We start from the raw sequence: 10,547 nt of genomic DNA on the forward strand, positions 1-10,547 counted from the left end.
AAATAGAGTAGCAAAAGATACAACTGCTGTTAGAATGTGGGAAGTACTAATGATGAAAAACAATCCAAGAGACAGTTGGAAGTGCCATAGAAATTGCTTTGCAGGGTAGGTAAGGAAGGCCTCGTTGGAAAGTTGGCATTTCTGCAAAGACTTAAGAGAATGTAGGAGAATCAGTGGAACACAGTGGAAAAGTGTACCAGGCAAAGGTAAGGGCCTGAGCAAGACTTTGAGCTGAAATATGCCTGTGGTGTTTAGTAACAGAGTTCATAACAAAGGGAACACACTACTCCAACTGAAATTAGAAGCCAGTGGAGAGTTTTGAGCAGAACAGGAATGTGAGTTGAGCTTTGATGAAACCCTTTTTGTTCTTGTACCACTTGGTGTACATAAAACCTTGGTTTTATTTTTGATGCATGTGCCCCAACTCCAGGTATCATTAACTTAAAAATAATTAGATGTTGCGGCTGGGTGCACTGGCTCAGGCCTGTAATTCTAGCACTTTGGGAAGCCAAGGTGGGCTGGATCACCTCAGGTCGGGAGGTTGAGACCAACCTGGCCAACATGGAGAAACCTCCTTCTCTACTAAAATTACAAAATTAGCCAGGTGTGGTGGCACATGCCTGTAATTCCAGATACTCAGGAGGCTAAGCCAGGAAAATGGTTTGTACCTAGGAGGCAGAAGTCGTGATGAGTGGTTTGCTCCATCGCACTCCACCCTGGGCAACAAAAGCAAAATTCCTTCTCAACAAAACGAAAAAATACTGTATAGGTGAAATAACTGATAACCTCATCGATTGCTTTATTTTTGTATCATTTGTTTTGTTTTGTTGTGTTTTTTTCAGCCTCATTTGTCACAGCCCTAGCCACATGGCATCTTCATGGGCTTCCTTTTGGCCAAACAGCAGCCCTCTGAACTCTGTTTAGGTCTTTTCATGTTGGCCCTATATAGATTTGTTGGGCTGATTTGTGATTCACAGCTTTGTTTCCCCATCTGCCTCCAGAAATTCAAGTCTGACACAGCTGCTGCAGCTGTGCATCAAATAAATCCACACATCAGGGTAATGAGCCACCAGAATAATGTGGGTCCTGAAACAGAATATATCTACGATGATGACTTCTTCCAAAACCTGGATGGTGTGGCCAATGCTCTGGACAATGTGGATGCCCGTGAGTTTGCAGGCAGGCGGGCAGAATTGTGAATATGAATATTGCAGGCTGCTGATGTTCCTGTCTGTCTCCCATTTCTAATGCCACTTCCATCACTTCTCCGAGGATTGTACATGCACATCCGCTGTGTGTATTACCGAAAGCCACTACTGGAGTCTGGAACACTGGGCATCAAGGGCAGTGTGCTGGTGGTGATTCCCTTGCTGACAGAGTCTTACAGCTCCAGCCAGGACCCCCTGAGAAATCCATCCCCATCTGTACACTAAAGAACTTCCCCAATGCTATTGAGCATACCCTGCAGGTAATCAGCCTGAGGGGTAACAGAAGGTGGGAGAGACAGGCACCTAGATAGGTGGCCTCTGGGTTGTGAAGCCTCTGTCATTTAAGTGTTGAAAGCCACAGCATAGCTTGTGTATGTTCTCCAAACTTCTTTCCTTTTCTTAGTGTCAGCAGCCTAAGTTTGTAAAAGTGATTCATTTCTTTTTGTCTCGTACTTCAAAATTTTTATTTTGGAAGAGCATCTTTATGCAAGGCAGAACATCTTTATATGAGTATAGAATGTAATTTATCATTATGTAAAAAGTGGAAATAGAATATAATTTATCATTATGTAAAAAGGGTAAATATTACTGCTCTTGTGCACAAAATTTATTTATTTATATTCTAGTTTTTAAAGTTACCTTTAAAACATGAATTGATAATTCTGTTTTCCTGATTTTTGCCCAAAATGTGTTTAACAGCTTGTTATTATGGTTCTGTTTCTCTCTTAACAGAACAGGGCATATATTACCTAGTTAGATGTAGTGAACATACCTGGATAATTGACACCTAGAATACCTAATCCTAATTTACTACCCTTTCAGCCCAAGAATAACCATTGCATTTTCAGACTTCTCAGTGTTATGTTTGAGTCTATGACTAGGGGGATTATAAAGATGGGACACAGAGAGGGAGAAAAAACTAATTCTCATTTCAACCAGGCAGGTACAGAATGAATATGTTTGTGTTGTCACCACTGTCTCTCTCTCTCTCTCCTACCTAAATATGTGAATGTGTACATAACTTTTACTAGGATGTGATATTCTACTCTTTGCCTAACATGCAGGGAGGCCCATAAAAAGGTTTTAAAATACATTTGCTTCATAACCTTGGACTTAATCTCTCCATGCTTCAGATTTCTTGCTGTAAAATGTACATGATGATAATATCTCTCAAAGGGCTTTTAGAAAGCACTTAGCACTTGGTATGTACTTAGCACTATTTTAAGTATACTTTATAATTTATGTATTTGCTCATTCCTTGATAGAAATGTCACGAGGTGCAGATTTTAGTGTTCCAGTGTATGTTTTGAAATACTGCCCTCTGTGCCTGAAGTCACAAAAGGTGGTTGTGTTTGGCAGACCTGGAGTCGAAACTAAATGTCCATTCTCAGGGTGCCCCAGGCAACTTCATCAATGACTGTATTGACTGCCTTTCTAAGGCTCAGAGGGCAAAAATAAGCACAGCAATCCTTATCTGTCTTGTTTTCTCCCCAGTCCCCAAAATCTGTAGGAGGATCATCCTTGTTCTCTTCAGCTGATTTTTTAAATAAGATGTGCAATAGTTTCAAAAGAGATGTGCAATACTCTCAAAAATACTCAAAAGAGAGTATTGCACGTCTTATTTAAAAATAAATTTCCATGCGTGTGTACTGTGTAAACACTGTGCAGATCAAGGCCATTAGTTTTTAAGTTTGAGGTGGGAAGATGGAGAAATTTGGGCAGCCCCATTTGGGAGGCTTTTCTCTTCTATTCTCCCAGAGCACTTGCCTCTTCCTGCTTGCTCTACTTTACTGATGGTATTTCTACTGCTGATAGAATCTCATTTTGTCTACCATTGTAATTTTATCTGCCCTGCCTATAGTGGGCTCGAGATGAGTTTGAAAGCCTCTTCAAGCAGCCTTTAGAAAACGTCAACCAGTACCTCACGTGAGTAACTCAAATGCCACCTCTCCCTATCCCCTGCCGGCCAGCCAAGGCAAAGCATCTTGTCTAATTTCCTAACAACTCTTAATACTCACTGCTAGGCTCACTCTAAATTAATGAATGAGGCAGGTGATTTCAGGGTCAGAGTTGTGTATTTGTCTACGTGGGGAGGTGGCATGTTTTCCTGTCTATTCTACTCCAATGGGGGGTCAGATGTAGCTTTCCATGAAGACAGTGCAATTTCCATGAAGACTACTCCTAAGGCTATTGATTAGTCCTGATGTTTGCCTCATAGAAACCCCAAGTTTATGGAGCAGACGCTGCGGCTGGCAGACACCCAACCCGTGGAGTTGCTGGAGAATGTGCAGCGCCACTTGGTGCTGCAGAGACTAGAGACTTGGGCTGATTGTGTGACCTGGGCCTACCACCAGTGGCACACCCAGTATTCTCACAACATCCAGCAGCTGCTGCACAACTTTCCTCCCGACCAGGTATAGTGTGCTTCCAGTGTCTATTTGGCAGAATACACTTTCTGGAAATGTGGAGTTTACTGGAGGCTTTGGACATGGTTCATTCTAGTTAAGGCAGGTGTCACAGGCACCTTAAGGTATGGGGGTTTCAGAAAAGTGATAAGGCCAGTGCTTTCTGCAGACACCTGTTTTTGCTCTGTTCCTTTTCTTTCAGCCCAGAGACTTGGCATATCTTCTGTCTCCTATGGTGTAGGCTGAGTCAAATCTGATTCCCAGTAAAGCTGTAGAGATTATCCTAGGGGAGACATTTTGGAGATAAGAGTGCAAGTGCCAGCTGTGTGTGACACTAGGGCAAATCATGTATATATTTTTTCTTCTCTTCAGGAGTCTCATCTGCGAATAGGTAATAATGCTTATCTGATAAGAATTTGGTGAGGATTAATTTTTCTGTGGATATTACAGTTAGCAAAATGCTTGACAACCCTTAAGAGATTAAGAGCTGTGTCTGGTACAATGTGAGTTTCCAGAGATAATGAGTTTAGTGTTTTGAGACTTCAGGTAAGAAGTGCCAGAGAGCCCCCTTCTCTCTGGTCTCAATCCCGCAAAATGTTTTATCCTTTCAGCTTACAAGCTCTGGAGCCCCATTCTGGCCTGGGCCCAAATGCTGGCCTCACCCACTTACCTTTGATGTTAGCAACGTGAGTCTCCTTCCTGGAATCTGTTAGGGTCAGGTGGAGGCTGGGTGAATGGAAGTCAGTAGAGACTTCACTTGAACCCTAATGTGTTTACCCTTCCCTGCTCTTCCCTCTCCCAGGCCTTGCACCTGGACTATGTGATGGCTGCTGCCAACCTATTTGCCCAGACTTACGGACTGATAGGCTCTCGGGACCTAGCTGCTGTGGTTACATTGCTGCGGTCTATGCAGGTCCTTGAATTCATTCCCAAGTCTGGTGTCAAGATCCACATTTCTGACCAGGAGCTGCAAAGCACCGGTGCCTCTGTTGGTGAGTCTATTTGGCCATTTGGTCATGAGTTTGTACCCAGTCCAGCTTAGCTTCCCCATTAGTCTTTTGCCACTGGCCATCATCTGTGACAGTAGATTTGAAATTTACCAGTGCACATCCTTTCAGCTTCACATCCTATATTTGAAATATAGGATTCTTCTCTCATTCCTTTCTTCTTTACAGTCTTGCTATCAGGAAAACTAGTATATCCTTTTCCTTATGCATGTTTGCCTTACTTGTTCTCCTTTCATCTGTTTCTTATAGATCTGTTTGTTTAGGGGACAAAGAGGTATGATCTCCAGTAGTTCTCTGTCTCACTTGATCTGTAAGCAGCTTCAGCCTGCTTTCATGTCTCCCCTATGTCCCCATCCATATATCCAGCCCCAACTTCTCTGAGTGCATATTTACCCTATACTGTTGCCCTTCATTTGTCCTCCCATCTTCCTTAGAAGATCTCCACCTGACAACTTCAGCTCTTACTTTCCTCTGCCTCTCCCTGTTTGTGATCTTTGTCTCATCCCTCTATCATTCTGTCTCTGAATTTATCTTTCTACCTTATGTTCTTTCCTTTTCAAATATATACCTGCTCCTGTTCCCCTCTGCAGATTTCTTCTAGTTGTGTATGTCTCTCCAGATACCTTTTCTGCAGGTATTTTTCCATGTTACCCTCTATACGTAGTCTTATCTCTCCAGTTCTGGCCCTGTGTCTCCCTCTCGATGTTTCCTTCAACTTATTTCACACAAAATCTATCCTCTGTTTTGTCTAAGAATTTGTCCACAATTCCTGTCAATGTGTCCCTTTTCCCCAACTCTGTGTCTCGTGTTCCTGCACCATTTCCTCGTTTACTTCTACATCATTCTTCCTCAAGATCACTGTCTCATTTTGATTTCTCTTACATCTTTTTACTGTCATCAAAATGCAGCTGTATCATCTTAATCACCTCCGAGTTTTCTGTTCAGTGGCGTTAATATATATTTACACTGTAGTGTAGCAAATCTAGAACCTTTTCATCTTGGACCCTTAGAACTTTGTACTCATATTTAAAACATCTCATTTTCCTTTCCCCACACTTTCCGGAAACTACCATATACTTTCTGTTTCTGTGAGTTTGATTACACTAGGCATTTCATGTAACTGAAATCATACATTATTTGTCTTTTTATTTCGCTTAGCATAATGTTCATATTGTCATGTCTTGGAATTTCCTTTCTTTTAAGTCCAAAAAGGACAGTGCATTGCATGGACACACATACCGCATTTTGTTTATCCATTTGTTTATCTGTGGACATTCGGATTGCTTCTGTATTTTGGCTGTTTTGAATAGTGCTGCAATGCACATCCCTCCACACGGTCTTCATCTCCATTCCCCAGTATATGCAGAGTCATTCTTTTGTGTTCCTCACACGTGTGCCTCTTTCTCTGATTCGGGGTGATGATGTCAGTTCTGCCTCTGCTTTGTCTACTCTGTCCCAGGACATAGATTCTTTTCAAATTATTATCTGCCTGAACACTTTCTGCCTTAGTCTGGGCTCCTCTCTTTACACCAGACACTGGCTTGATATCTAAAAGGCTGATAATGTTTTCTCTCTTCCTTCAGATGACGGCCGCCAGGAGGAGCTGAAGTCCACGCTTCCTAGTCCAGACAAGCTTGCTGGATTCAAGATGTATCCCATTGATTTTGAGAAGGTGCCAGCTTGGGGTCTTTGGCAAGACAGTGGTATGGGCCTGGGCCTTTATTAGGATTACAGAGGGAGGGAAGACAGTGAAGAGAGGGTCGGAGGAGGAAAGCATTTTCTGGCATCTAGGAAAATCTGCGGGTAACTGGGTGAAAGATACTGTGTCCCAGTAGCTGGGAAATATTTTCTTATTTTGACTGCCCCCAACTCACAACAGGATGATGACAGCAACTTCCATACGGATTTCATTATGGCCGCATCTAACCTCCGGGCAGAGAACTATGATATTCCCCTGCAGACCGGCATAAGGTAGTGGTGGTATAAACCTAAGCTTCCACCTTTGTTTACTCATGCTTCAGTCTCCCACATTTGACCAATTCTGTAGATCGATCCTCTCAGAAACTATCTGTGTTGTTCAAATTCTGTCTCACAGAGTAGGCTGATTGCAGGAAAAATCATTCCAGCGATTGCAACAACCATAGCAGCGATTGTTGGCCTTGCGTGCCTGGAGCTATACAAGGTGGTACACGGACACAGAAGGCTTCAGTCCTATAAGAATAGCTTCATCAACTTGGCCCTGCCCTTCTTCAGCTTCTCTGAGCCCCTCGCCCCACCCCATCACCAGGTATGGCCAACATTCATGAACGCTAATGATATCCGTGAGACTGTATAATGTGGGGAGGGGATATATGTGTGTATCTTTGCATATACAGCCAGCTCTAGTCCTCATCATTTTGATTAAAGTTTTCAGGGGCTTGATTAAAATGAAATGAGCCTGTGAGATGGTTTTCAACAAAACAGGGTTGTCATCAGTCTGACTGGACATGTCAGGTTGAGTGATAAGGGTAGGGCTATGTGGGATGGCCCCTGTTCTACTCCCCTGACCTTTGTCCCTCAGTACTATAACCAAGAGTGGACACTGTGGGATCGCTTTGATGTACAAGGCGTACAACCTAATGGTAAAGAGATGACCCTCAAGCAGTTTCTAGCCTACTTTAAGGTAAGACCACTTCCTCTCTCACTCCACACTGCAGGAGATGGTGGTTTGGCAGGTGCCCAGTACTGTCCGTCTCACTAACTCTGTTCCCCAAATCTCTTCCTGTCCTCTTCAGACGGAGTACAAATTAGAAATTACCATACTGTCACAGGGTGTATCCATGCTGTATTCCTTCTTCATGCCAGTACCAAGCTTAAGGAACTATTGGATCAGCCGTGAGTTGGCTGCTGGGCAAGATAGGGATGAGAACACACAATGGCTATTTTGTTTCCTGACTTCTTTGCCCCATATGTTCTTCCTCTTTTTTTTCTGCCTTCTTGACTCTCTGCTTTCTACCTTAGGATGACAGAGCTTGTGAGCTGTGTGTCAAAGCAAAAACTGAGCCGCCATGTGAGGACCCTGGTGCTTGAGATGTGCTGCAGTGACGAGAGTGGTGAAGACATCGAGGTCCCTTACGTATGATACATTACCCACTGACTCCTGGCTATTTCCTTTATCCAAGGGTCCTCTCAACAACCCGTTTGCACATTCCTTCTAGTTGTGACAGAATCTGAGCCCAGCTAGACATACATGTTTTACTTTCTTCTGAGAATGTGTTTTGCTGCTGCATTCTACTCTTTGTCATTGGAATTCATAATACACAGTTATCTAAATGTGGCATGTTATTGTTTTGTTAAAGGCCATTACCCTGTCATCTCTCAGAAGGAGTGGGCTTTTCTGCAGCTTCATAAATCAAGATGATACTCAGTCCAAAAGGTCCAACCCCACCCTTTATGGAACATGCCCAGAATCCAGGGTTTAAGGCAGAGAAAATTAAATCCAGTGATTCTCACAAAAGTTGGGCTTACTTACTTTTCTTTTTGTCCTCTTAGAGAACAGCGAAGACACTAGCAAGGCTGTAGAGCATATCTACTCTTATCCCATGTGTTGAATATGTTTGCAATTCTAGTATTTTTATTCCAACTTCAAAGTGCCTGCTGTAGTGGATTTTGTGAAGTTGTAGAGATTCTGGACCTGGATTATTTTAACTCTGAATGCTAACTTTTGCCAAAGTATATAATCTTTGTTAACTTGTTTTGCTCCTCCAATTTCATATGTTTAAAGTATAGACAAAGGATTGCTAGAAGAAATAAAGAGATTTAGTGTCTGTCAGGTGCTTAGTAGTTGGTCCATAGTGAGCTTGCACATGCACCTATTATTAGGATGGTGCAGAAGTTTCTCTGGTTTTTGCCATTTATTATGTGAGCATTTTTGTTAGCTGCTTGAGAGCTTTTTTTTTTTTTTTTTTTTTTTTTTCTGCTTGGGCTTGGTCTTATGCCATGTTACTTGATGCTTTCAGATTCTGGCCAAGCTTTGATGACTATGCTTCTCCTTGTACGAGGAACATATATTTTGTTGGATTGAGAAATGCCAGTGCCTTAAGACAGTCTGCATGTATTTTAAAAAATTATTTTACTGCGAATAGCTGTGGAAGATAAACCTTTTCTAGCTGCACACTGTTTCTCTCAACCCTAGATCTTTTCCTGTCTTCAGAAATTTCAGGCTTATCACTGTCAAGGAAAGACCAAGATGTGGAAGGTAAGGGTGGTTTTATCTCAGTGGAGTCTCAGTGTTGGCCCTAACAAGAGTTTTATACCCCACACCCAGCCATTATCCCTGACAGATCTCCAGATAGTTAAAAGCACCAGTCTTTTTGGTCACATCCCTATCTGTGCCTTCCTGCACTGTTACCAGCACAGGATGCCAGAGAATACCGCTCATACGGTTGCACCAATAAGATCTCATTTCTCTCTTCAACATAGGAATATATTTATTCCACACTCACCCTGGGTATCAGGAATAGCCCGAATGCATCCTCGAACCTGACCTGACTTATAGTGCTGCTTGTCTGTACTCCTTCAGGGCTAGCTTCAGACTCTTACTTAGCACAGTACACTTTGGCCACCTCATTCTTAAATGACCAGTTATTTGGGCTCCATTTTGTTACTGGTGTTTTTATTTCTAGTAGGACAGTGAAATGGAGCAGAAGTTGCTGTAGAAATTCAAGACACTTAGTGTTGATGACAGGCGTTTAGTTCAAGTGAAGAGATTTTTTCCCTCCATGGGCAGTTTTTCATCATTACTATTATTCAGTATCCCAGACACCAGCCTCTGTCCACTGTGTTTATTTTTCTGCCTTCTTTCTCTGCTTTCAGAACACCAAAATCTTCTAATTTAACACAGTGGATTATAAATTTCTTTTAAAAAATTGACATAATTTTATATATTCATGTATATCCTACATTTTGATATATAGATACAATGTGTAGCGATCAAATCAGGGTAATCCACTTATCTTATTTTTCAGTTGCTTGTTTTGGGAATTTTCATAATTTTTCTATTTTATTTCTACTAAAAGTATACATACTGAATTTCTATAATCATGCTTTAGATCACCATCGTTCCTGAAACTGCAGTGACACCATTCACAGTTTCTCAAACCCACAGGCCAAGTAGTTTGCTTCTCCTGTATCTGCCCATCATTCCTCTTGAGTGTCTCCTCTGAAAAAGGGTTTATTTCCCACAGCAATGACTCCCTAATAGAAATATCATCCACCCATCTGCTTTTTTTTTTGTTAGTTTTTCTCTGCACATGTGCACACACTTGCTGAATTGTACCCAGGTTGCCAATGAGAAGCATCCGATTATGGTGTCAGTATTTGGTAAGCAACTAATGGACACTCTGATTTACTAGAAAGTCCATGTCATACTTGGATACAGGCATACAATGTGTAATGGCCATGTAATTGGTATTATACTTAATCATTTTTAAGTGCACAGTGCAACCAGTGTGTAGATGTTTGTGGTACTATTCTGATTCTATCCCTAATGGCTGCCATCTGATCAGCCAGTAGCGTAGCCAACCTACAGAACTGAGCTGATGACTCACAGAAGCACAGTTGGCATTTCTAATTCACTTACATCCCTAACCAGACATCTTGCCAAGCCTCAGAGCCCACCCATGGCTCTGCCTAGGCAGGAAGACACCTGTTCATGGTTAATGGTAGAGATGATTGGGGCATTAGCATTGTACTTGGATTAGTCTGGATTCTACGGAGAAACGGAACCAACAGGATATATATGGTCATCAGTATAGATAAATGTATATGTACTAGGCCCATCTTGCATGCTTATAAAAAATGCCGGAGGCTGGGCTGTTTATAAAAGAACAGAGGTTTAATGGGCGTGTGGTTCTATAGGCTGTATAAGCATCACACTGGCATCTGCC

The 10,547-nt window shown here is 42.1% G+C and overlaps 1 protein-coding gene across 1 annotated transcript in view; it reads left to right on the top strand.

Moving 5' to 3' along the window:
• LOC108298877 (ubiquitin-like modifier-activating enzyme 1) overlaps positions 1-7,741 on the top strand; it is a gene marked incomplete at its 5' end in the record, with an annotated part of 13,683 nt that extends 5,942 nt beyond the window's left edge. Inside the window, 15 exon segments of the mRNA XM_017521405.2 lie at positions 1,002-1,167; positions 1,273-1,395; positions 1,398-1,468; positions 3,070-3,134; positions 3,427-3,622; positions 4,225-4,299; positions 4,416-4,605; positions 6,204-6,292; positions 6,500-6,569; positions 6,572-6,591; positions 6,716-6,907; positions 7,181-7,282; positions 7,395-7,461; positions 7,464-7,494; positions 7,621-7,741. Coding sequence (XP_017376894.2) covers positions 1,002-1,167; positions 1,273-1,395; positions 1,398-1,468; positions 3,070-3,134; positions 3,427-3,622; positions 4,225-4,299; positions 4,416-4,605; positions 6,204-6,292; positions 6,500-6,569; positions 6,572-6,591; positions 6,716-6,907; positions 7,181-7,282; positions 7,395-7,461; positions 7,464-7,494; positions 7,621-7,741 — 1,578 coding nt within the window.
• Between the last annotated feature and the right edge of the window lie 2,806 nt (positions 7,742-10,547).

The sequence above is a fragment of the Cebus imitator genome, unplaced genomic scaffold (assembly GCF_001604975.1).
Source record: "Cebus imitator isolate Cc_AM_T3 unplaced genomic scaffold, Cebus_imitator-1.0 Scaffold1160, whole genome shotgun sequence".
Lineage (NCBI taxonomy): Eukaryota > Metazoa > Chordata > Mammalia > Primates > Cebidae > Cebus > Cebus imitator.